Below are 24,991 nucleotides of genomic sequence, written 5' to 3'. Positions count from 1 at the left end.
TCTTTATCAGCGAGTGTCAGATGGTGAAGCTAGGAGGGACGACGGCGCCTGAGGCTTTACTCAAGTCGGGACTGATAGATGGATGGTGAGACGGAGACACGTGGGAATTGAAGATGTGCAGATGACAGACGAAGTCGTTAGGGAGTTTACTCCTGGATGGGATGAAATGAGGAAGGGGGTTGTTAATGTTGGTGGCTGGACAAGTTTGACTGAACATCATTAATGGCGCACAACTATAGCAACGCGATAACACCCAAGAACGAATCTCTCAACTTTTGCAGTTTTGGGTGATATTTCCAATTGAACTATAACAGATTTCGCTTAAACGGCCATTGTTGGCGACTCGCGTTGAAACACAATCTGTTCCACCCTAGCAGATCTAGACTTGGCCCCCCCCCTCCCCCAGGCAAAACTTGGCCACTACCGTGAAAAGTAGCCTATCGGTTCGTTAGCTTGGAAACAACGGGTGAAGAGACTGCCGCCCTTGGCTTGTCGGAGATGGTGTCTCACCAAAGGGGACCTTGCCAACCTGGGGCGGGCTGATGCAACTCACACGGTGCTATTAGCCGGCCAAGAATGCTACTCTGTAGTTGAGGCTACCCAAGAGTGCACGTTACTACGCACCCACGCTGCCTTAAGACTCTCTTTGGTATGGCGGCCAAAGGGGTCACAACTCAAAACACCAAGCCCAACTTCCGAGACGCTTCTGTCACAGCGGCCTCCCCCGCATCGCGAGCCCGTCTCGAAAAATTCAATGGCGGCGCTACGTGATCGGAGGCACCAGCAGCCGAAGCGAGGCGAGGCGAAGCAACCGGTTACTGCAGTCGCCGTGTTTCGACCCGGGAAGGGGTTGGAAAGAGGTTGTCTCCAAACGACCAGTGATGGATATAAGTCTCGGTTGTTCCGCAACCTCAGACGAAATGTTTCTTCATCCTCTTCATCCTTTCTTGCAAGTTTCTTCACTTCCGCGTGCTTCATTCTTTTTACCGCACTCGAGATAATTTCCTTCTTTACGAGCAGGCCCTCGCCTTTATTTGACCTCCTACCAATCGCTAGGTATCGATACCTATCTACTCTCCTTTGACAGGAACTGTTCTCTCTCTCCTTGCGCAACTTTAATACCCCCCAAAAAAAGACATCATGAAGTATTCCGCTGCTCTCGCCATGGCCGTCGCGCCTCTCTCCATGGCTCGCTTCCTCGACATGTTGCCCGGTGGTCAGCTCGACCGACGGACTCACCCCGAGCCGGAGAAGCAGGCCTGGTACCCCTCTGGAGACGAGTGGCAGGGCATGAAGGGCCATGGCATCACAAAGGATTCCAAGACCGAGATCATCATCATCTGGGCCAACCCCGGTAACGGTGCTGCTACCACTACCATCAACGAGAAGGTCACCGTCACCCAGACCGTCACCGCTGGCGCCGGCGGTGCCACCGAGGCCCCTGCAGGAGAGCCTGCTGCTACTGCTCCCGCTGAGCCTGCAAAGCACACCGTCACTGTTGGTGGCCCTGGCGGTTTGGTCTTCCAGCCTGAGGAGCTTGACAATGTGCCCATCGGTGACACCGTCATCTTTGAGTTCCTTGCCCAGAACCACACCGTCTCTCAGTCTGCCTTTGATACCCCTTGCGATCTCCTCGAGGGCGGTATGGACTCTGGCTTTATGGCCAACCCCAACAACACTGTCTCTCCTCCTCCTCAAGTAGCCATGCAAGTTATGGTCGACACCCCTCTCTGTAAGTCACTCCCTATAAACACATCTCAACTATAAGCTAACTATTGCAGGGTTCTACTGCAAGCAGGGCAACCACTGCGGCCAGGGCATGGTCTTCTCCATCAACCCCACCGCCGAGAAGACTCAGGCCAAGTTCAAGGAGCTCGCCATCCAGCAGAAGGGTAAGGGTGCCCAGACCCCCATCACCGGCGGCAAGCCCTCAGAGCAGCCCGCCGCCGAGAAGCCTGCTGCCGAGAAGCCCGCTGCCACCGAGACTGCCAGCGCCCCCGAGAACACCGGCTACGTGCCCGGCAAGGGCCAGCTCGGCAGCGATGGCAGCTGCACCTGCGTCGTGTCCTGCTCCGCCGGCTCGTTCCCCGCCGCCAACGCCCAGGGCATCGGTGCCTTTGGCGGCATGGCTGGTGGTCTCCCCATGAAGATGGCCGGACTCAGCTAAGTTTTTGGTGGTTGTGAAATATGATACCAGGAAGCTAGGGGTTTCTAAGGTGGACCAGTTTATGATTTAGTGTACCACTTATGGGATTTAGACGGTTCGGAAACTGTACGGGCGAGCCTAGATGGCTCTGATTCAAATCTTCACGGGTATGAAGATGGGTATAACCGGCGAGATTAGTGGGTAATACGACAAGTGTTTACGAATAGTCTTGACTCTTTTGCGTGAAGGTGGGACAAGTTCTAATATGGTATCTTTATTCAATTATCTACACTTGTGAAGCTCTGTCATTGATTGTGAGTATTGTGAAGAAGAACGCAGTAGTAACACTTAAACCCCTGATCACTCTGAACAAACGTCATGATCCATACCAAGCAATCCGTTAAACTCCAGTCTTGAACCATAATAGCAATGCAAGAATCCTGGGGCTTCGTGCGTTATCAAGGCTGTGTCCTCCTCTAGCGCACTTGAAAGAGTATTGTGTCAAAGAATTGCTGAGGTTATCCGCAACAGGCGCCAGATCCATTGCATCCCGAAGATCGCAAAAGTAGCATTGACAAACTCATAGACACCAGGTGTATATATGTTCACCTAGTTCCGCCACTAGCTTCCCAGAATAGCATTGAGTTCGTCGTCATCATGGATGATACTCTTATGGTATAGGATTGGGAGGCTCTGAATCATGGGTTTTAGGGCCATTGAGAGTCTGTACCTCGACTTTCGCTGCACGACGAGCTTTCTCACCACCTTAACCTGCGCGAGCCCCAGTCCAAAGTCAGGATCTAATCGGAGACCCAGGTCATCTCTTCGGTCATGATGGTTCAAGTGCTCTAGTGGTATCTGAGGATCGTTAAGGGGCCTGAGCAACGGCCCGAACGGGCCAGGCGTGACGCGGATGCAGCCATCCGTGTCCTGGGATATCCGGTTATCTCCAGCGTCACATCTTTTGAACAGTCGAAATCGGGTCGCCAGCAGTTGAGGATTCGGAAGAGTTACATGAGCGTGCCCGAGACCTTTGAGTTTTTATGAGCAAGAAACGTCATGTCGAATCTCGTGCGTGCCAGGCGGTCAAAGGCTTCCATGTCGATGTTGAGCCTGATGTGCTTGACGAAGCACTTCTGCCGACAGACAATGTGCTCAAAGTCCCAGAGAGATTCCCGGTCGAGGGTAAGATGGCGGTAGAGGAGTCGCTCGAAACAGATCTGCCAGTCTCTGCAGACGAGAGAGTACTGGGTCAGGGGGTATCTTGAGAGCTTGGTTTCGTTCTTGGGTGCTGGATCATGTGCTAGCATTTCGAGGATTATCAGCCGGAGCTCCTCTGGGAGCAGTCGCCAGGATTCCATGGCGTATGTGTGGTGAAGCAGAGAGCTGGGAGTCTGATAGGTAGTCGGAAATGTGTCGAGTGACTGTCCTCGAGTTGGTCAGATAGCTATGGTAGAATCTACCATTTATATATTTGACATATTCCATTAAAATTCGACACTGCATGTCAACAACCTGCAACTGTAAAGTCTGAGGTTATTCTCCAGAGTTCAGAGTGACCCTGGAGGCCTAATTGTGCATGATTGACACGCTTTCAACGGCCCGCAACATTAATACACAGGCCTAACGCTGAAAAGTAAGAGATGACTGTTCTATCACTTGCTGCGAATTAGACTTGCCATGAACGGGAGGTCACGTCATTCACAACACCGAAAAGGAATCCAGAAATGCCAGAACAAGTCACATCGTGGAAAAAGATGCATTTAAGAGGCTAGTGTAGCTTTATATTCCCAAAAGGTATCCCATACATTTGCACCACTTCGCCTATGCTGTCCAAAATTGATTCGTCTCGTCGTTGTACAAAAGGAGAGGCTGGTTGTTAAACATTTCATCGTGTCCGCGTCTCGTCTCGGAGGTTATGGGAGAGGAGGATCGGTCGTCTGGTCGGACAGGGTAGAGTGTTCGTACAGCATAGTAGAGGCGTCTATTTCTTGCCCTCGGCAGCCTTGCGAGCCTCAGCTAAACATGAGATATTAGTTTATCGTCCCGAGAGGATTGAAATAAGTATCGAGGGGGTTGTGTAAGAGGAAGGCAGCGTACCAGCAGCCTGCTTCTGTCGCATAATATCGGCGTTCGCCTCCTTGGCGTGCTGCATCTGGGAGCCGCTCATGGAGTTTCCCTTTCTCTATAATTGTATAAGTATATTAGTATGTGTTCCCTCTGCCGAGAGAGGGGAGGCAGTGTGTTGTAGACGGACCTTGGCTTCCTCGGCCTGCTTCTTAAGGTTGGCCTGACGGGACTTTTCGCGCTGGTTGCCACGGGCCATGATGAAGGAGGTTCAAACAGGTAGGTATAATAAAACTCGTATAAAAGAGAAGTTGACGAAAATAGAGTGTTGGATAGCCAGTTGGTCGATCAGCTGTTGAGAATTTGAGGAAGAAAAAGGGCCGCGAATCCAAACAGCGTGGGAGCGTCAGATAATAAACCAAAACCGAGACGGGGGAGGCTGCGCCCAGTTCAGCGGTAAAACACCACGACGGTCCAATCGGAAGCCCTGCCCTGGGAGGCCTGAGAAGGCCGTGGATTGGGCTGCGTCCAGCGACCCGGGGTACTTTGCTTTGCGTGGTTACTCGCATATAAATCCATGTACCCCACGTCCACCTTGTGAACCCACCAGCCCCCCCCCCTTCGCTTACCTACCTGGCCTCACCTCACCCCATCCCACTTGAAATACACGTTAAGAGTATCATGACTTGAACCAAACTGGCAACTGCTCCTTTATCAGCTCGGTTTCATCCCACTTAAAGACTTGCGACGGAAACGGGAAAAGCAGAAGCGGAGAAATTACTTGATCACCACTTGGACGAAAGCCCCTTAAGGTTTGACTGTCTTAGAACACCACAATACCTCAGCATCACTAATAGCGGTCTTCTAGAGAGCTGGAATGTGCCTGCAGGTTTACCTCCTGTACACTTGTGGGTGTACTCAGAGAGGAGAGTTTCGGCAATGTGACGCAAAGTATGACGCGGGTAGTATGCTTCAATGCGACAAGGCAGACCGAGAGGATAAACACTTGCGTGGATATTGCTCCAAACATCTTATTAAGGAGAGCAAAGCGTCCGAGTCTGTAAAACATATGCGCCGAGAGAGCAATTAATTAAGTACCGAGTAAGGAATAACTAAAAGTACATAGGTAATATTAAAAGACTATTTATTTAGAATACAGTCTCAGGGGCAAGCAGCCCTGTGGGAACGAAACAGGCCTATGAGTTAGAAAACTAGATAAGGAAAAACAAAATAGAGAAAATAAAAGAGGGGAAAAGAATTATTTTAAAAGTTTTTCTCCTCTATAATCCGAGAAGGTAAGGAGACGCCGTGGTTCAGTTCTGCCAATGACAGGCTCGAGGACAGACAGAAAACAACATAGCAACTCAGACTTCGAGGGCACAAACAAAAAACATACAACAGCGGGGATTCGCTGGTCGTCACCGACCCAACTACTAATCCGCCCCTCACTGGCTTATCTATGGGAGAGCGGACGGGATCCCGAGTTCTCCAGTGGGTATGGTCGTATGTGCTAGTGGACGCCGGGTTTCCAGTTCAAGTACTGCAGTTGGGAGCAGCACAGAAACAGGGAACTATTGTGAAAGCTACGAAGAATATGAGGAGAAAAGAACGGAATGTGCTCTAATTAGTGTGTGATGATCCCTCATCTTCACTCTCTGCTCCATCTCGCTTCTGGCTTCCCTCCCAGCAAGCCGAGGCGAGTGCTGGAGTCCAGCGTCAGGTTTCCTAAGATACATGCACATGGCAATGTAGCATATTTGTGACCCGGAAATTCTTCAGACTCTCTGAGGCATGTTCAGCTTGCGCACCGCTCACATGTGAAAGTTACAGGGTATTGTGACACCCACTGGGCAGTTCCCTCTTCCACACAACTCGGCATGAGCCCCTGTGAGACCACGCATATCCAGTGAAGATTATTAGACAAACCTCGCTGTAACATAACTTGATGTGCGTAGACATATGCCTTTGTCTTGTTTTGCGGCCGGTCAGCAACATATTTCGGGCCTCGGGTCTCGGGGGTCATCTACCACGCATGGACGAGCTGATATGTACATCATCTGCGTAACCTGTCGAGCATTTCAAAAACACAGTAGGCCAACCCAAAATATCTGTGAAGCTATGAAATTGAGACTCACGTCTTGTCTTGCCTCGCCTCTCCGTCGACTATGTCTCTGCCATGCTGCTATGATCCCGAGCCCTGAGTACCGAACTCGTGAACACACGCAAGTTGGGGGCACACAACAACTGCAGAATTCCACTATCAGTTTTAATTTATATGCAACACTAGTTCAGAGAGAAGATATAGTTTGAAAAAGAGAATGATTGCTGGGCTCGAAGGTATAATGACGGCTCTCTGAACCAACACTCTCCATGCAAACCCCTGTGTCACGGATCTTGATCAATGCTGGGGAGTCAAACATCCGCTTCCCGGTCTTTCCCAAGACACCTTTGTACTAAGGGTCAGATTGCGAGTTTCGTCGATGGAATTGGCATTGACCGGATCAGCCACACCCAGCTCCTCGAATTGATGAGTTCCGCAGGCCATTCCTTTCCTTCACAGAATTATCAGGCAGGAATCACAAGACTGGTTCTACCCAAAGCAAGAAACAATGTTAAATACTCGTTCAATTCGTTAAAATCATTCTCGGAGGGAAAAAATTGAGGGCGAGAGAGGAGGTATTAAAGAGAAATGCAGTCCTAAATGGCAGCATGCTACTCAATTACCCCTCGCTGTCATCGTCTCGTCACCATGCAAATGTTCAAAACACACGTTCAATTCGAATTTATCGCAAGGCCGTTTCATCATCAGTCGGTGAAGTCAACGCTGGCTGTGAATAAATGGTGACGGCATGGCGTACATCTCCGTAGTCGATGTACGCTTACTCGGGCTTCCTGGCGTAGACGACATGGCTATCAAAACAGTCAGCAGCTTCTTAACAAAATATCTCAGGCTCACTTACAGGGTCCAATATCCATGCATCCTACGGTTACGGATATCCTTGCGCACCTCGGCGCAGGTAGCCAGAACCTCCTCCTTGGACCACCCCGCAACACGTGTCAACAGAGCCAACGAGAAGGCTTCGAGGCCCATGTCGAGGTTGACACATTGCCAGCGGCCTATCTCCTTGAGCTTAAGGTCGAGAGCCCAGCTGTTGAAAGGCCACTTGAACTCGCGATGCACGATGTCGACAAAGCCGGCCTTCTCCAGGACCGTGGTGTCGTGGGCAACACTCTGGATGGTACGGCCGATCTTCTTAGATGCTTCGTAGAGCGCATCGTGCCACTTCCAGATAGCCGATTCTTTGGTAACGGTGCCATCATCACAGCCCATTGGGAGGGAAAGATCGCCAACTTCGAAGTATCCTCCGGGAGTCAAGTTGCTAATACCGAATTAGGGAACATTGCTTTGCCAATGCCGGGAGACAATTCTTACTCATAAGCCTTTTGAATGAGAGCTGGGACATCGGCAAAGCAACCAGACATTCCTCTGCACAGAATAAAGTCGAAGGGCTGTGACCAAGTCCAGTCCTTTTCCAAGTCATCGATCTCAAATCGGCAGTTTGGAGGAACCCAATGAGGCTGAACAGGGCTGAGATCAACGCCGATTACCTATGCAGGTTGTCAGTGGTCAGGTCCCTATGAGAAAATATGTCACTTTCTAATCCCTACCTCGGCAGCGGGATGGGCGTCGGCTGTGCCTCATGTTAGCCTCATGAAGAAATGTTCCGAGTCAATGAAGCTCACCAAAGTCAAGTGCCCACATTCCCGTACCAGTACCGATATCAAGGACTCTCTTTGCATTTTCGGCACCGGGGTTGAGGGCTGGCTTTCCATCGAACTGGATTTTCCAGATGTGATGTTGCAGATCTGAGATAATTAGCTCGCCGTCGAGGACTGTCCAGGATCACGTACCGAGGCGCTCATTCTCTTGCTAGATAGGCAAGATCAGCAATCGAGATTGACATAATCACTAACACTTTTTCTGGTTTGCTCAGCCAAAGACTTACATCGTCGTTGGGAAAATTGTACTCTGTGGCGTGTCAGGTCATCCATCATGTGCGACAGGTGGCTGAGATACATACTCCCCTCACTCATGGAATGGTAGGTCCGACCGTTCTCCTCCTTATTTTCCAGGATGCTCGTCCTCAGAGACGCCAATGACGACTCTTCTTCAAGGTTCTAGAGGCGCATCATCGCCGTCAGTGGATGCAGTGCGACGAGAGTTCATGCGGCGCCCAGCACCTACCACACCGAGGGCTGAATCATCATCAGCGGTCTATTGAAGCGGTAGCAATTAGCAAGACATCGATCTGTTATATGCCAATAGGCAAATCCTCACAATGTGCTCATGTTCGTCTACCATCTTGAACGATATCACAGACTGTCTTGTCGATCCTACAGGTGATTCGGTAAGTGGAAGGGATGAATCGTCACATGTTGAGATGAGGCGGGGGAATCAAAATGGGTCCGTGGGCTGTCGGTTTCTCATTCATCCCATCCCTAGGTGGGCAGGTAGGCCATGTGGCAGGGGCATTATGCGGCTACGAGGTTTAGATTGTCTTAGATGATAGGCTCTGGAGATTATGCGTTTTAAGCGGAATCAACTCGTCTAGCGTGGTTTGGGCTTGAGCTGAGAAGTATTAGAGTTTAAATGCAATTGGGGGTCACACGCGTCAAGAAATCGATGAGAGGCCAAATGTGTGGCTGAGCTCTGACTTCTCTGAAAGTCTTTGGCTTTATGATAATAGTGTATGTAAAATACTAAAACAATCAAGACACAATCCAATAGAGAAATGTATCTTGAATCTCTCCTTTTTAATTTATTCATTCTATCATGTCTTTGCAGTGGCCCTGGGAGGAGAATGAGTTTATCTGTCTTCAATATCAACAAGTGTCGAGGTCTTTTGCACACAATCGCACCTATAGAGCAGCGCTTGCATGACGATAGAGGAAAGTTAAGCAGATTGGCAAGCATAAGGACAAAAATGAGAAAGTCATTATTCTCAGACAAACACCGGCGCAACGGGTCAAACTTTTGTCATGGTTCATTTCTGCAGGGTAGCCCATGACACAGGTAACCGAGGGAGCACAGGCGATAGCAAACCTTGGAAGGCTTAAGATGATGGGTAAGCAGGCACAAGGCACAAGGCACAGGCACCGGAATGACTGGAAAACTCTTCTCTTGAACCGGAAGTAACGGATGGTTGGCATATTTGAGTTCCCAAAGAGGAAATAAGGAACGTCAACCGTTGACGTTGGCTAGTGGGCTTCCATTGTTCATCCAGAGAGAGACGCGTCGTTGAGTTTGGGAGCAGGTCGCTTGGATTCCACAAACAAGTATTGTTTTGCTTTAATCTCTTACAACCAGCCGTGTTATCAATCAATCAATCAATCACTGACGAAAGTGCCAGTGCCGGCACCGTCACCAGTTCCTCCCAATCCATCGTGCCGTCCGTATCGTGTCGTGTCCTCAACCCGGGCCTTCGCAATCGTGGGTGTCGTTCGACAGACTGGCCGGGACCCTCTCAGAGCCCCGTCTCATATCTCCCCACAGGGTCCTCCTCCGACCACGTCGAATTTCGAGTCATCTCATTCATCTGGCCAGCTTTCAACTTGTTCATCACGAGAGCCGCACGCGAGTACCTAGGTAAGCATTCATTCTCAGGGGCCGATCCAACAAGCAGGAACTAAATGCTGAGAATCCACGAGGTCAACTCAAATAAGCTGCTGGAGCATCAAGCGCCATCGCCCTCACCCACGCACACCATCGCGCCAAGACCACCTGTCTCTGGGCTCAACAAGGCTATCGGCGCCCTGATTCAAGCGAGACGACCGATTTGAAACTTACAGACGGTACAGGTGTACGCACCAGTCGACAGGACGCTACCACGCCAGCGGGGGCACCTCCCGGCCGCCATCGCTCCCCGGCGCTGCGCCAGGATTTGGGGGCGTCTTAGTGGCCTGGCAGTTCCAAGACCAGAGGCTTGGGCGTCATCTTTTGGCTTCCTCGGAGCCTGCGGGAGGTGGGACGACACCGAGCCGCCGAGCTTTGCTTTGTAAGGCAAAGGTCCATCGACCCCCGGCAGGGTGCCCAAGGATCCCTGGAGAGGCCGAGCCACGAGGTGTGAGGCGGCCAAGGTGAAAGGCGAAGAGGCGATAGAGGAGTGAGGCCCTGCTAACCGGGGACCGCTAGCCCAGCTGGAGGATACGGTACAGCGCTGTACCTCCCTAGCGCGCGGTGTGGAAGCTCCTCCAGAACTGAAGCCGACACTCCACGGCGGGAGGGACCTGCAGGATGATGGCTCCGTCCGTGCCTCATTCTGTGCCTCAGGCACCAACATCTTCCGAGGGCGCCCCCATTCCCGTGGCCCATTCCCAATCCCATTCCCAGCTGGAGACCAACGAGACCCATAACGTTAGCCAGCCCCAGTCCCAAGGCCAGCGTCATTCCCAGACTGAAGCCTCGCCTTCTTCCTCCCTTTTCTTCAACAGCGGCACTGGCCAAGATCTCGTTGCTGATATTACTGGCCACGCGGCCTCATCACATTCTCAATCCCCTCGTCTTTCTACCGTCGCCCCTCAAGCTCGACTCTCTTGGACAAGTCAAAGTCAGAGTCCCCCTTCTCCTTCGTCGGCGCCTTCATCCGCGCCCTCGCCGCGGCGCAACCGCTCCCCGCTCCACTCGCAGCATCGAGCTCATATCCGGCCTCAACGTCATCGAAAGAATCCATTATCTGTCTCCCGCCGTTTCTTCCGTCGAATATGGAAGCGACTCTCTGATCGATTAAAGCCTGCCTCCAAACCTGCCGCCGTTAAAAGCCGGCTTAACACCGCCGAAATGCCCTCCTCCAAGAACTCCAATGGCACCGGCGGCCAGGTCAGCCATCGCCTGCGCAACTTCTTCCGCATGAACACCGGAGGTAGTACCGGCAGTGGTTCTAGCGATAAAGAAAAGGACAAGACTTCGGCTGCCACCACCCCCGATGCCGCCTCTGGCTCAAAGTCCCGCCATACCAAGTTCTTTAGTAATACAGTCGGTCGCCTGCGCGCACACACCGTCGCCAGCGAGGGCAATCAGCTCGATGAGGCTATGAGCCCTACGGCCCATGCGAACCCATACTTTGCTCATCAGGGCCAGCCTGGCCTGCGTCACCACAATGCCGACTCTGTCCCCCCAAGCCCTCCCGATACCCCTACTCTCAAGGTAGAGGGTCCCGATGGTACCAGCGTCGACCAAGCAACTAGCGAAACAAAAGAAGAGCTTGCTCGAAGACTCAGGAGAGTTGCTAGTGCCCCCAATGCCCAAGGTCTCTTCTCAAAGGGCGCCTCTAATGGCGAACGTCCTGCGACTGCCGAGCTGGGCAAGGATCCTCTCCTGGCCAACGCTAGCTCGGGCTCCCTCGGCCTCATGGAGACAACAAAGGCACAGGAAGCTGAGGCCAAGGCCAAGGCTGCTGAGGAAGACGTCCTTGCTGCTCTCCCTGCCCCTAACACGGCCATGGCTTTCCGTAGGACGTACAGCTCCAATTCTATCAAGGTTCGGAATGTCGAAGTCAGCCCGTCTAGCTTCGACAAGATCAAACTTATTGGAAAGGGAGATGTTGGAAAGGTATATCTCGTGAGAGAGAAGAAGAGCAGTAGGCTCTACGCTATGAAGAGTATGTTCCAAATGTTCTACAAGCCGCAACCGTCACTGACCCGTCACAGTACTGAGCAAGAAGGAGATGATCAAGCGCAACAAGATCAAGCGAGCCCTTGCCGAACAGGAGATTCTGGCAACAAGTAACCACCCGTTCATTGTCACATTATACCACTCGTTCCAGTCGGAAGATTACCTCTACCTCTGCATGGAATACTGCAGTGGTGGCGAGTTCTTCCGCGCCCTCCAAACACGCCCAGGAAAATGCATCCCCGAAGAAGACGCTCGCTTCTATGCCGCAGAAGTGACAGCAGCTTTGGAGTATCTGCATCTCATGGGTTTCATTTACCGTGACTTGAAGCCAGAGAGTATGTACACCACAACACCATGCTGACAAATACACGACTGACTGTTGGAACAGATATCCTGCTTCACCAATCGGGTCACATTATGCTCTCGGACTTTGACTTGTCCAAGCAGTCAGACCCTGGTGGCAAGCCGACCATGATTGTCGGTAAGAATGGTGCTCGAACGGACGCTTTGCCAACCATCGATACGCGATCATGTATTGCCAACTTCCGAACTAACTCGTTTGTTGGCACCGAAGAGTATATCGCTCCCGAAGTGATCAAGGGAAGCGGACACACAAGTGCCGTTGATTGGTGGACACTGGGTATTCTCATATATGAGATGCTCTACGGAACAACGCCGTTCAAGGGAAAGAACCGCAATGCCACCTTTGCCAACATTTTGCGAGAGGATATTCCCTTCCCAGACCACACGGGCTCGGCCCAGGTCTCCAAGTAGGTTCACTCGCCAACATAATGCGGATAACGACTAACCAAAAACTGCAGCCTTTGCAAGTCACTAATACGCAAGCTACTTATCAAAGACGAGAACCGGCGACTGGGAGCCCGAGCTGGCGCTTCGGATATCAAGGCGCATCCATTCTTCCGGACGACGCAGTGGGCGCTGATCCGCCACATGAAGCCACCCATCGTTCCTCATGCTGGCCGAGGAATCGATACCGTCAACTTCCGTAACGTGAAAGAGAGCGAAAGTGTCGACCTATCTGGATCCAAGGCAATGAAGGGGGTGCCGCTGGATAGCGGACTGGCGACACCTGGCGGTGACATTGCCGACCCATTCCTCGAGTTCAACAGCGTCACCTTGCACCACGATGGTGACGACGACCATCGTTAGATCGACCAGAGAACAAACTCACCAAACAAGACTTGATATGAAGAGCCGGAGGGGTTGATGGCGAGTTACCTTGAGCTACTGGCTGGCTATTTCACCACATGTACACGCACGGGACCACGGATTGAAATTCTTGCACTGGGACGCCTACGACGCATTTGCACCATGATTCGACTCGATGCCACTCCTTTAGACGAAAGATTGCCAGCGGGCAGAAGAAAGGCCAAGAGAAGACAGACAGCGGAGGAGAAGGAGGAGGATGAGACCAGTTGAGCGGTTGATATATGTCGGTTGACAGCGATTCAAGAAAGAAAGAAAGCAAGAAAGAAAGTAGGAAAGGAAATGCTCGGCATTCCACATTTATTTATCGTCAAAATTGGCGTCTTCTGGTCTGGCGTTTGGGGAAGAGCGGGAAAGAAAGCAATGATGTGTTTGGTCTTGACCGTTTGAACCAAGACGGAGAGCGAGTGCATGAAGCTATCAATCAATAGAGCAAAAAGGATCTTTGACTTTTGACGCAGCCGTCGCCCCGGGGCTTATTTAAGTCAGCCTTGTGTGAAGATTTGGTGTGTGGAAGCGTGTACAAGTCGCGTGGTGAAGCTCCTATCGTATAGGGGTCATCTGCGCGGTGGGAGTCACACATGACCACACCCAGACACTACCAGACACTATCGGGTGTCTTGCTGATGGAGGCGCAGGGGTTCATCTGCCTAGATGAGACCCTTTAGAAGCACAAAGTCTCAGTTGAGAGCGCGTTTGCCTGATGGAATTATGGAGAATACGCGTCCTGAGAGCTTTTCGCATGATGGGTAGGGCGCTCATGGGATCTGAGCTGACATCTCGGCGGGATAGCACGGAAAGACACAAAAGAGGCGAAACTCCCGAGTTTCACAGAGTCGGCTTCGCTCTTGTTTTTATTTATCTGTGTATTTATCAATAAGTTGCGTATTAGTCACTCTCTAAGGGAAGAATTACGCAAGTTTTCAATATGTCGCGGCACCGTCCGGCTTCGGAGCCCCGACACCGGTCCCGCCGGCGGTCCTCGGAGCGGGGCATCCCCGGCGCCGAGAAATTCCAATCACGGCCTTACCTTCTTGAGTGGAACGGACAAAACTGTCGACAAAAAGGTATTCTCGATGCGGAGGATTTGAGGGAAGAGATGGCAACGGCGGAGCGGCCGGGATGGAGGAGGATGGTGGTTATGAGGGGCGAGTGTGATTTGGGTGTTGTGTTGGAGATGGAGATGGAGAAGACTGGGAGGGGGTGGACGTGGGAGTTTGCTGAGACGGAGAGGAGAAGACGAAGGGGTGAAAGGGAAGAAGAAGACGATGATGGAGGAATGGATGGCGAAGGTATTCGCATCTGTCGGGCGTCGCTCACGATCAAGAATCGGCTGCCTATACTCTTACTCGACGGCCTTCCCCTACGAATACCCCCACGTCCTTCAAGACCTTCTCAATACGCTAGACCACCGAGCACGGCACGCCCAGAATCCATATCACAGGGAAAACGTCCACCACAGAGATCCGAACTCGAAGATGCCCTCTGGCAAGCTCTCGTCGACACGCGGGGTCTGGAAGATCTCGTAGCAGAGATTGTGTACGACTCTTGGCTTGAGAAATTCGACTCTTTGCCTCCTTTGGGATCTGATACTGTGGATGTTCAGTGGATGATTGCCAGAGCCCTCGAGACCAACGCAGATGCAACAAGAGCTATGGAGCGTCGGGGAGAGTTTAGCACTGTCACGTCTGCAGACTGGACATATCTCTCTGAACGTCTTCAGAGGCGGATACAACTCTCTGCCACTATTGCTTTGAGTATACAATCTCAGGAAGCACATGACGAGCCGAAGGACACAAATGCGCGGAGTCTCGATCGCATAGCCTACCTGGGAGGCCTTCTCCTTCCCCTAACTGTTGTTTCAGGAATTCTCTCCATTGAAGGAACCTACGGTCCTGAAGGATCTGCATTCTGGGTGTTTTGGCTCGCATCTGGGTTATCCTCCATCGTTGCGTTGCTCGTCATATACGCAGACCACCTTCGAACACTCGACGTATGGATGGAAGTCGCAGCAGGAGAAGTCCTCGAAGGCCTAGATCTAGACCACCACCACAGCGAGAACCGCTTCCAGGCGAATCGATACACGAGTTATAGTCGCCAACCACGTCGACGACAGTATCGCACCAGCGGCGGAGATCCAGAGCGTGGAGAGGCGAGATTGACGACTGCTTCTGATGGAGGTGTGTATGTCGTGCAGCATCGCGGTGATGGAACGAGGAGTAAGGCATGGAGAAAGGGGGAGCTGGGATGGCTTGGTGCTGTGAAGAAGATGAGTGGATGGTATCGTTGGAGGGGAGCTCAGGGGATCGAGTTTCGGATGCCGGGGTGGGAGGAGAAGGTGAAGGATTTGATTTGGTGATGGTTCTAGCTGCTATATGCCCAGAACGAGAACATGTAGATTCATGTAAGAATTGTTTGTAGTACATCACAATTAGATGGGTAGATCAGATAGTCATCCTTCGCGAGAAGAGTGCCTATATTTATCATGGCTAGATTATTACGCCCCCCTTGCAACTATTACTCAAGACATCAAAGTTTTCTTTTTCGTCAATACAGCAGTTCATGCCACCGTCCCATAGAACTCAACTCGTACAAGAAGCCAGTCAGGCCCATCAAAACAAGCTTACACGCGATCCACGCTCGACCTCCGACCTCCAAGGCCAATCTTTTCCTTTCCGTCCATCCACGGCCGCAGACACTCTGGCACCGCGACAGTCTTGGCCTCCTCGTCCCATCCATTCTCGAGGATGGCCGCTAACACGCGCGGCACGGCGAGGGCGGTGCCGTTGGTCGTCCAGGGGAAGGAGAGTCTGCCGTCGACGCGGGTTCGTGTGCCGAGACGGCGGGTCTGGTAGTCGGTGCACATGCTCGCAGACGTCACCTCGCCCCAGTTGCCCTTGCGGCTGGGGAAGAAGGCCTCCATATCGATCTTGCGGGTGGCTGACGCCCCTAGGTCGTGAGCTGGCATGGAGAGGATGCGGCAGTAAAGACCCAATGAGGAGAGGATCTCGGTCTGCATGTCGAGCATCTCGTCAAAGAGATCCTGGGCGGCGTCCTCATCCGCAGCTGTCCATGCAAACATCTCAACCTTGGTGAATTCATGAACGCGGTACAAGCCCTTGGTGTCAGCGCCACGGGCACCAGCCTCGGCCCGATAGCATCGAGAGACGGCGACACGCTTGAGGGGTAGATCCTCCGGGTCGATAGTGGTGTTGGCCTTCATTCCAGCAAGGGCAATCTCGGATGTTCCGGTGAGGCACATCTCAGGGACGCCGCGCTCGATATCGTCGGCTGACTGGGAGATAGTGTAGACTTGTTGCTCGCCGTTCTGGTCGCGAGGCTGGAAACCGCAGGCGGCGCCAATGTGGCTGTAAACCATGCTTGGAGGCGATACTTGTGTCCAGCCGTGACGGGTTGCGACGGCGAGAGCGTACTGAACCAAGGCCTGCTCTAGTTGAGCGGCCTCACCAAGGAGATAGTACCATCCCCATCCAGAAGCAGTGGCAGCCCCAGCAAAGTCAAAGATGCCGAGTTCAGAGCCAATATGAACGTGAGAGCGCCAGATCTTGTCCTCGGGAGATTCCTGGAAAATAGGAGGATCATTGATGTAGCTGAGCACCTCAGGCTGGTCACCCTTGGGGGTATCTTGGTGAGTGAGGTTGGGGAGTTCCAGCGCCAGCTCCTCCATCTTGGCGACCGCCTGCGACTCGCCCTTTTCAATCATAGAAAGCTGTTGCTTGAGGTTCCGAGCCTCCTCCTGGATCTGCTCGCGGGTCAATTGCTTCACCTCCTTGAGATCCTCATCGTCGCTGCTGGTGGCCGGGTTCGCGAGCTGGCGCCTCAGCAGATTAGATCGTTCACGAAGGGCACGACCCTGCCTCTGAAGATCCTGCCATTTGGCATGCAGCTCAAGAATCTGAGCCGGGTTCTGGGCCTGACGGCGGTAGTTCCTCTCGACGCATGTCTGCTGATACAGATCCGGGTTCTGGCGGATGTCCTTGATGTCGACGATGGGCTTCGGAGCCGAGGGCGGCCTCTTGACGTCGGCGAAGCGGCGGACCAGGGCCGGGTGAGTCCTCGCCTGAAGGTTGCGACACGTCAGGCGCGTCAATGTCCTGTTCATGTTGGGCTTGGCCTCAATGCTCAATGAGATTCGAAGCTTGACGTAGTCTAGAGGCAGTTGCGGCTCCCGCCGAAGCTTTGGCGGGTGACATGCAACGATGGAGCTCGGCTTATGCAATAACCCGAGCCCGGCGCCGATCCGACCCCGACTATCGTCAAGGCCAAGCCTCGGAGATCATGAAGTTTTGACATTTCGTGAGCCAATCTTGTCAGGTTAAAGAGATGAGATGAGGTAACTTAAATTCAATCTTGTTTGCTAATGGGGTATATTGGTCCGTCCTCAATGGTTGAAGCGTCTACTAAATCTCTCATTTTCTCAACTCATGACCTTGCACACAACGCTTCATCCAAGTTCATTGATAATAGTGCTCATTTCATGTCATGACATCTCAGCTTCCACATCTAAAGTTCTAAACACCAACGCTTTCTCACAAGAATCCCCATGTCCCCAATGTCCAATTACCGTGGTGTCCTCCGGCGCCTCGAGAGTAACCACCAGCCTGCATGCTTTGTCGCTGCTGTGCCTTGAGGTCCACCTCCGTCGGGCGAGAGGCTCCTTGTACGCCTTGTTGCAGCCATATCTCACGATCGATGATGGCTATTGATGGCACCTTGAGTTGGCAGAGAAGACTACCTCCGATCCATGGCCCGAGAGAATGAAGCACCCGGATCTGGCCTTTCATTTGCGGTGACGTCTCTCGCTGTCGTGCAACCTTGGCACCAATTGGATCCCACTCAAGCTTGGTATCAGCAGCGGTCTTGACAGGCTTTTCCACTTCTTCCCCAGACTGTGATGGGGATGAGGATCCGTCACTGGGTGATGAACTGCTGGATTGTCGGTTGAGCCTGACAGTGCTTCGACGCTGATCCACAACCTTGCCAAAGACGGGTTCCCAGCCTCTTTTATCGACGATGGCTGACAGGTCATCAATAATTCGTTGTTTGAGGCCCAGGATATTGGAGCAGCCTCCCGTAAACATGATCCGCGACATGCAGATTGCCCTCACATCCATCGGAAGCTGCAGAAGATGGCGGTATATGAGCAAGTGTACTGGCAGGTCGTGGTCATCGAAGGTTGCCCGGTTCGCCGAGGGGTCGAAAAAGGCGTCATCGCAAATCTCGGCCAGCTTTTCAAAAGGGACTTCGATCGTTGTGGGCTGGGCGCCAGTGGTGATGGGTATTTGGGCAACTCCAGTGGGAACACCAGCCTGTGCCGACTCGGCCTCGAGTTCTTCTTGCTCGTCGACTGTTTCTAATTGTGTCGACTGTCTCTGAGATGACCTGAATTCGGAGGACTTGCACCATATCAAGCGGCACATAATATCCTCGCACTCCTCAAACGTGATGGACCTTTGCTTCTTGTCGTCATGCTCTCCTGGGAGTAATGGTTGGATAGCTTCGTAGAGTGAGTCGAGGAGCGTCCTTCCTGCTCGAATAGTTCGTGTGCTCTTTACTTCTCGGTATTCGTAAATACTGGTTACAACCGTCTCGGACCATCCCAAGTTGATGACCAATGCAGATCGGACGCCAGCGGCGACTGTGGACATGACTGGACTTGACATGAGAGAAATAGTAGGAGCCTGGAAGCGGTTGAACATGGTGTCCAGTACAGCTGTTAATAGTGGCACCGGAACAGCGGAATCCAAGACCAGACCTAGCCTTCTAGGCCGAGAGTCGATAAGCAGGTATCTAGACTTTGAGTGAGTGAGGATCAACTAAAGTTTGATGGAGAAATACCTGGTGAATGCATCTCGCACTACACGCTCCAACTTGTCCTGGAAAAGGCCAACATCAATTTCTCGCAGGTCAAACCGCCAAAACTCATGCTCCTTGGACCACTCCAGCCCAGGTGGCCGTCTCGGTTGCTCCCAACCCCGATAGTCACCAGCACGGCGTTGATCTTCAGGGCTGCATTGGAGAGTGGCCTTGGGAGAGGCGTCGCCGGCGAAGCCCACCCGAATGTGGCGTGACCCAAGCTCAATCACGATGACATCGTCATCAGCTCGTATGGTGGACGGTGAGCCGTAGGTGGAAGTGATGGAGCGGTTTGGGGTGTGTGGAGTGGAGGGGCCTGACCCCTGAGGAGGACCTCCTCGGATGCTGGCCACGCTGCGATGAGCAAGCGTAGGACCTGCCCCCGAGGCCATGGTAGTAAGAGTATGTTACCAGGCTATCCTCTTTGACTCTGGGCGTGTTTTTCTCGAGGTTGATGGTGATGCGACGCTCTTTGTTGGGTACAGCTTTGTGCAAGATGCTGGTTGGTGGGTGCTTGTACCTGTAGAGCCTGGGTGTTGAAGTCGGTGTCGGCGTTTGAGAGGCCGATGCGCCGATAAGAAAGAAAACACGCCGTCTTGGTAACCGCAGCGACGTGGGGCTGCGCTGCACCGTGAATCTTCACCTACATCATCGACCTCGAATGCCGTGAGCAGATCGCTTCGGGGGCTTTCTGTGAGCCAGATGGGAATCAAGGGGTAAATATTGTCTTGTCTCAAGTCGGATATACCTTGCTGACTCTTGTAGCATCTACCAGGAGATCGGCGAGGGCAGAAGAGTCGCCCTTGCAAAGCTTGCAGCCGATTCTCTGGTCAACGAGGGCCGGCCCTTTCGAATCGCCATTGACATTGCTATTTGGCAGTTCCAGAGCCAGGTAGCCCAGGGTATTTCACTCCCACAACAATATTACAATATGCCTCTCTAACAGCGCTACAGGTGGCACCAACCCTGCGATTCGAACCCTCTTCTACCGTCTCGTTCGACTTCTGGCAGCGCCCATCAAGCCCGTATTTGTGTTCGACGGCCCCTACAAACCTAAAATAAAGCGAAACAAGCGATCCGGTCGTGGCGATGCATTATCGAATGCGCAAGCGAAACGATTAATCCATTTGCTGGGGTTCGCCACTCACGATGCGCCGGGAGAGGCAGAGGCAGAGTGCGCTCTGTTGCAACAGCACGGCATCGTCGACGCCGTCATGAGTGAAGATGTCGACACTCTCATGTTTGGATGCACAAAGATGCTACGGCAATGGTCTCCGCAGTCGAAGCGCCAAACGTGCCCAACACATGTGTCGCTCATCGACAAAGAAGAGATGCGCCTGGTTGACCAAGGCCTTGACCGAGAGGGCATGGTCCTTGTCGCCCTGATGAGCGGAGGCGACTATGATCCTGTTGGAATCGCAGGATGCGGGCCCAAGGTCGCTGTTGAGGCTGCCAAGGGAGGCTTTGGCAAGAGTCTCTGTCGCTTGAAAACTTCGGACGAGGAAGGGATCCAGGCCTGGAAGAAGTCGCTGGTACACGAGCTCCGTACCAACGAAAGCCACTTCTTCAAAAGGCGAAACAAGGCGTTGGTTATACCAGACACCTTTCCCGACTTCAAGATCCTACGCTACTATACGCATCCTGTGGTTTCGCCAGAGTCGAGTTTAGGGGAAATCCGCGACAAGATCTACCAAGAGCGAGAGATTCAAATCGAGGACCTGCGGGAATTCACGCGCGAGATATTTGGCTGGGACTATCGAATAGGCGCGATCAAGTTTATTCGCGTCCTTTCCCATGCTGTGCTCATCAACAAACTGCTTGATACGGGCTACGATGATGCTGGTTACATCAAGGGGATCACGGGATTTAGATCACACGTTATGAGTGATCTTGTTCCTGAAGTTCGCATGCAGCACATTCCTCTGGAGATCATACCAATCGACTTGTCCAAGGAAGTGGATGAATCGATCACTCAAGGCCGGACAGGGTTGGCACTTAATAGTGATGACGACATCGACGAGGCCGAGAATATCGAGGAAACTTCCGGCTCCAAGTCTAAGTCAAAACCGTTTGATCCTTCAGAGCGCTACGGCATTTGGGCGTTGGAGGTGCTGGCCAGGAGAAGCGTGCCAGAGATTGTTGCTGAAGCTGAGCTAAAGCACAATGCTCGAGAAAGGGCCCTCCAGAAAAGGAAGAATACCACAACAAAGTCCAAGTCGGGTATCAAGACCTCCGGAACCAAGGCCAAGACTGGAATGCCCGCCGGTGCCCTTGACAAATACGTACAAATCTCGAAATCTCAGCCTGCTCCAGTGACGACGACAAAGGAGGACGCCGGACTCGGCAGGCCGATGAGGCCATCGCCGACCCGGCCGCAGCGACGTCTCCGAATACCCTCCCCCCTGGAGCCAAGTAAGCACCAACCCACGTCTTCGACCTTGGGCAGCCCCACCAGGCAGACGAACCCTTGGACACTTGGCAGCTCACAAGTGATGCCTAGGCCGCGAAATCCTCCTCCAGCAGATGAACAAGAAGCGATTGTCATCACATCTAGCCCCGTCCGCCCGGTGGATTCACCTCCCCCGTCCCCGTCCCCAAAACCTCGGGCTCAGGAGTTCCCTGATACAGTACGCTCAATCCTTGCTTCGGATGGCTCTCCGAAGAGGGTGAGGAATACGGCGCGGAGTTCAAGGCTTCCGAAGCTATCGAGCTCATCTCAGGGGTCTCAACCTACGAAGCTGAAGCAAACATCTATGGACTTTTTTACCAAAAGGTCCAACACTGACATTTCAAACTCTCAACCATCCCCCCCTAAACTCCCACCCCCACACTCCAAGCCTTCAGCCCTGTCAAAAGATGTTGACCCCTTTGATGACGACCCCTTCGATAGCGATTCTGATGGCCTCGTGCCCCTATCTGAGCTCATCTCGCGTTCTCCTACCTCCCCCACCAAGCGCCACCAGCCATCTATCCCGCGGGAGCGAGACGCAAGCCCCAGTCCAGCCCCAGCGCGGAAGAAGAAGTTACTCATCCCGCGGGCCAGTGATGTGGGCTTCTTCAAAGAGGTCGAGGTGGATGCTGACGAGCGTGATGAGCGGCTGGCTAGGGAGACAGCAGCTCTGGATCGCAAGGGCATCAAGGCGAGGGTTGTGCGGGTGAGCGAGATTGGATTTATAGATTTGACGCAAGAGGATTGAACAACGGAATGGAAATGGATACATGGAACAAGCGGCATTGATTACATTATGATGATGGCGTTGGAGGTCTGGTTTATTCATCATGGCGTTGCGAAGGATATCACGATACTAGCATTTTGAAAGGCAGCATATTCCTCACGACATGCATACGAAAAGGGAGTTACAAATAGACTTGCTATATCTGTACATTTTATGACTTTTGATGCCTTGCCTTCATCCTGAAGGACTTTTACTATATAATTACAAAACCCGTCTAGGGATATCCAAGCCCAACCATACTCCAGTGCAATGCAATTATCCATTCCGGCGCTTGTTCTACTCCGTTTTACACAAGTCCGGCATCATGTGCCTCCCATCTCCAAGTCGGGATCAATTTCTGTTCCTAAATCTCGTTCCTCGAGGAATCGTCGTCCAATAAGTTCGTCTGGCAGATATGTCTGCTTCACCTGCCCGTCGCGATAGTTCGGGGGATACTTATACTCCGCGCCATACCCGAGATCTCGCATGAGCCGTGTTGGCGCATTGCGTAGGTGTAGGGGTACAGGTAGACCAGCGACGCCAGGTTCACGCAGAGCGGCGTAGGCGTTGTTGAGGGCGCGGTAGGCGCGGGTGCTCTTAGGCGCATTACACAAAGCGACGGCACAGTGGGCGAGCGGGATGCGGGCTTCTGGCATACCAATCTGCTGGGTTGCCGTGTATGTAGCGGTCGCCAGCGGAAGAAGAGTGTTGTCCGCAAGACCGACATCCTCAGAGGCGATCACAACCATGCGGCGGGCAATGAAGAGCGGATCTTCGCCAGACTGAAGCATACGCGCGAGGTAGTAGAGAGCTGCATCAGCGTCGTTTCCACGTACAGACTTGTGGAAGGCAGAGATGGTATCGTAGTGTTGGTCGCCCGCGCGGTCGTAGACGAGGGTCTTTGTGAGGGCGGCCTTGATGTCGGCCTGGGTGATTCCCTCGCGGGTTGTGAGGGAGAGGGCGAGTTCAAGGAGGTTGAGGGCGGTTCGGGCATCGCCATCTGCAAAGCGAGCGAGATAAGAGATCATAGCTTCGTCAAGGAGCGGCGTGGAAGGATAAACAGATTCCTCCTCGCGAATGGCGCGCTGAAGAATACGAACGACATCTTCGGTGGTGAGAGTCTGGAGGGTGAATGTCCGGCATCGAGATAACAAAGCGGCGGCGACCTTGAAAGACGGATTCTCTGTCGTCGCGCCAATGAGCGTCACGGTGCCAGCCTCAACAGGCTTGAGAAAGACATCTTGCTGGGCCTTGTTGAAGCGGTGAATCTCGTCGCAAAAGATAATGGTCTTGCGACCGGTGAGGGCGAGGTCGTTTGCAGCCTCCTGGAAAAGCTTCTTGACCTCGGCGACTCCTGTGCTGGTGGCGTTGAGCTCGATGAAGCGACTACCGACCATCTGGGCGATGCACCGTGCTATCGTCGTCTTGCCTGTTCCTGAGGCGCCCCAGAGGATCATGGATGGGACTTGGCTCGACTCGATGAGGGAACGGAGGACGCCATTTGGTCCGACGAGGTCTTGGCCGAAAACATCGTCGAGCGTTTTTGGCCTCATCCGTTCTGCCAAGGGAGCAGCTCTTTGTGTTTTTGTCTTCTTCGTAGCTCTGCCATCCTGCTCTGTCCTCCCATTTGTCACGGTCTCGTCGCCATTCGTCGCATTCTCCGCCTTCTGACTCGCTCCAGCCCCAGGACCTTCCTCAAAAGTCCTCTTCCTCCCCGTTATCGGCTGCAGAGCTCCTTTTACAGGTGTCGACACCTTATTCTCAGAAGCAGCCTGTCGCTTCGGGGCGGGCGTGGAAAAGAAATTCGAAGCATTGCGCTTCTGCGATCCCGGCTGAGGCGTCTGTGACTGCGGCGGCGTAGGGACCTTGTCCTTGTCGACGATGAAGCTCTCGCAGCCCGAGTCGATGTGGCCGTTGATGTCGGACGACCTTACGGACTGGTTGCAGATGGGACAGTCGACGGGCATGGTCGGCTCGGGTCGGGGAGAAGATGATTTGCCGATCGCCGGGTGACGAAAGGCGAGGGTGTAGATGCTGTGCGACTTTGCGGCTGCCGTCTTGTGTGGTTGTTGTCTTGTTGCTCGTAGAGGTGTTGAAGCTGTGAGAGCTCGAGTGACGCGATGCGTAGGAATTTTGGCTGCAGCTGTAAAATGTCAGGGACAGGACGCGCCGGGCGACGAATGATACGTACCGAATCGCGGGGACCAATCCATGAGAGGCGGGCCGCTTTCGGCTCCACAGATTCGGTATTGTTAGTGCAAGGAGAAGACTTGATGGATGCGACGTGAAGGAGGCAGATGAAGAGGAAATATTAGAGGCAAAGCATTCATTCAATGGAGGCCTCGATTCACATCACAGACCTTTATTTACATGATTCTGTACAATTCTTCACCCTTCCCACCCCCTATGACTGCATACAAAACATGCAGGTTCATGTCATGCTCGTCCATCCGCAGCAACCCAATACAGCCTCTCAAACCTCAGCAACAGGGTTCAAGCAGGTAAAAAGAATGGGTGAAGGCTCTCTCTGGCTGGCTGAGCACCAAGCCTCCTTGACAATTTCAGCTGGATCACCTTGCCCCCAAGGCAACCGCCATAAACAAAGCTCATTGGTCCATTCAGTAGTTTCATGTCAACCTTTGTATTCTGTCTTTTGAACGAGTTGTGAGATGCCTCGCCTCCTATAACTCCGCCCTCTTCAATCCACCACATAAATCATTCCATCCGATTATTCGCATCAACCCCTTCCCCATGAATAAAATCAACTCCCAATGCTAGAAACCTCTG

The 24,991-nt window shown here is 52.8% G+C and overlaps 10 protein-coding genes across 10 annotated transcripts; 4 read left to right on the top strand and 6 right to left on the bottom strand.

Moving 5' to 3' along the window:
- Positions 1–1,140: 1,140 nt before the first annotated feature.
- Positions 1,141–2,167, top strand: NCS54_01067200 (Hypothetical protein; the record flags this gene model as incomplete). Its single annotated transcript, XM_053155973.1, has 2 exons — positions 1,141–1,732; positions 1,782–2,167. The coding sequence occupies 2 exons, from the start codon at positions 1,141–1,143 to the stop codon at positions 2,165–2,167; spliced, it is 978 nt and encodes a 325-aa protein (XP_053011948.1).
- A 989-nt stretch (positions 2,168–3,156) lies between these two features.
- Positions 3,157–3,507, bottom strand: NCS54_01067100 (F-box domain-containing protein; the record flags this gene model as incomplete). The annotated part of the gene is made up of 1 exon (XM_053155972.1): positions 3,157–3,507. One exon carries the CDS (start codon positions 3,505–3,507, stop codon positions 3,157–3,159), a length of 351 nt encoding a protein of 116 aa, XP_053011947.1.
- A 623-nt stretch (positions 3,508–4,130) lies between these two features.
- NCS54_01067000 (4F5 domain-containing protein) lies at positions 4,131–4,472 on the bottom strand (the record flags this gene model as incomplete). Its single annotated transcript, XM_053155971.1, has 3 exons — positions 4,131–4,165; positions 4,247–4,331; positions 4,404–4,472. The coding sequence occupies 3 exons, from the start codon at positions 4,470–4,472 to the stop codon at positions 4,131–4,133; spliced, it is 189 nt and encodes a 62-aa protein (XP_053011946.1).
- A 2,620-nt stretch (positions 4,473–7,092) lies between these two features.
- NCS54_01066900 (Hypothetical protein) lies at positions 7,093–8,642 on the bottom strand (the record flags this gene model as incomplete). The annotated part of the gene is made up of 10 exons (XM_053155970.1): positions 8,553–8,642; positions 8,460–8,489; positions 8,296–8,392; positions 8,221–8,243; positions 8,126–8,144; positions 7,958–8,080; positions 7,883–7,905; positions 7,647–7,822; positions 7,174–7,593; positions 7,093–7,123 (listed from the first exon to the last, which is right to left on the bottom strand). Exons 1-10 carry the CDS (start codon positions 8,574–8,576, stop codon positions 7,093–7,095), a joined length of 966 nt encoding a protein of 321 aa, XP_053011945.1. The 5' UTR covers positions 8,577–8,642.
- Positions 8,643–10,712: 2,070 nt separating this feature from the next.
- NCS54_01066800 (Protein kinase domain-containing protein) lies at positions 10,713–13,055 on the top strand (the record flags this gene model as incomplete). The annotated part of the gene is made up of 4 exons (XM_053155969.1): positions 10,713–11,871; positions 11,921–12,220; positions 12,274–12,655; positions 12,707–13,055. The coding sequence occupies exons 1-4, from the start codon at positions 11,052–11,054 to the stop codon at positions 13,053–13,055; spliced, it is 1,851 nt and encodes a 616-aa protein (XP_053011944.1). The 5' UTR covers positions 10,713–11,051.
- Positions 13,056–14,040: 985 nt separating this feature from the next.
- On the top strand, positions 14,041–15,471 carry NCS54_01066700 (Hypothetical protein; the record flags this gene model as incomplete). Its single annotated transcript, XM_053155968.1, has 1 exon — positions 14,041–15,471. One exon carries the CDS (start codon positions 14,041–14,043, stop codon positions 15,469–15,471), a length of 1,431 nt encoding a protein of 476 aa, XP_053011943.1.
- Positions 15,472–15,735: 264 nt separating this feature from the next.
- Positions 15,736–17,235, bottom strand: NCS54_01066600 (Serine--tRNA ligase; the record flags this gene model as incomplete). The annotated part of the gene is made up of 1 exon (XM_053155967.1): positions 15,736–17,235. One exon carries the CDS (start codon positions 17,233–17,235, stop codon positions 15,736–15,738), a length of 1,500 nt encoding a protein of 499 aa, XP_053011942.1.
- A 427-nt stretch (positions 17,236–17,662) lies between these two features.
- On the bottom strand, positions 17,663–19,381 carry NCS54_01066500 (Hypothetical protein; the record flags this gene model as incomplete). The annotated part of the gene is made up of 2 exons (XM_053155966.1): positions 17,663–18,923; positions 18,972–19,381. 2 exons carry the CDS (start codon positions 19,379–19,381, stop codon positions 17,663–17,665), a joined length of 1,671 nt encoding a protein of 556 aa, XP_053011941.1.
- Positions 19,382–19,650: 269 nt separating this feature from the next.
- Positions 19,651–22,186, top strand: NCS54_01066400 (Hypothetical protein; the record flags this gene model as incomplete). Its single annotated transcript, XM_053155965.1, has 3 exons — positions 19,651–19,655; positions 19,728–19,891; positions 19,944–22,186. 3 exons carry the CDS (start codon positions 19,651–19,653, stop codon positions 22,184–22,186), a joined length of 2,412 nt encoding a protein of 803 aa, XP_053011940.1.
- Positions 22,187–22,527: 341 nt separating this feature from the next.
- Positions 22,528–24,417, bottom strand: NCS54_01066300 (Hypothetical protein; the record flags this gene model as incomplete). The annotated part of the gene is made up of 2 exons (XM_053155964.1): positions 22,528–24,347; positions 24,396–24,417. The coding sequence occupies 2 exons, from the start codon at positions 24,415–24,417 to the stop codon at positions 22,528–22,530; spliced, it is 1,842 nt and encodes a 613-aa protein (XP_053011939.1).
- Between the last annotated feature and the right edge of the window lie 574 nt (positions 24,418–24,991).

Source organism: Fusarium falciforme, chromosome 8 (assembly GCF_026873545.1).
Source record: "Fusarium falciforme chromosome 8, complete sequence".
NCBI lineage: Eukaryota > Fungi > Ascomycota > Sordariomycetes > Hypocreales > Nectriaceae > Fusarium > Fusarium falciforme.
This window is presented reverse-complemented; position numbering and strand designations above follow the sequence as displayed.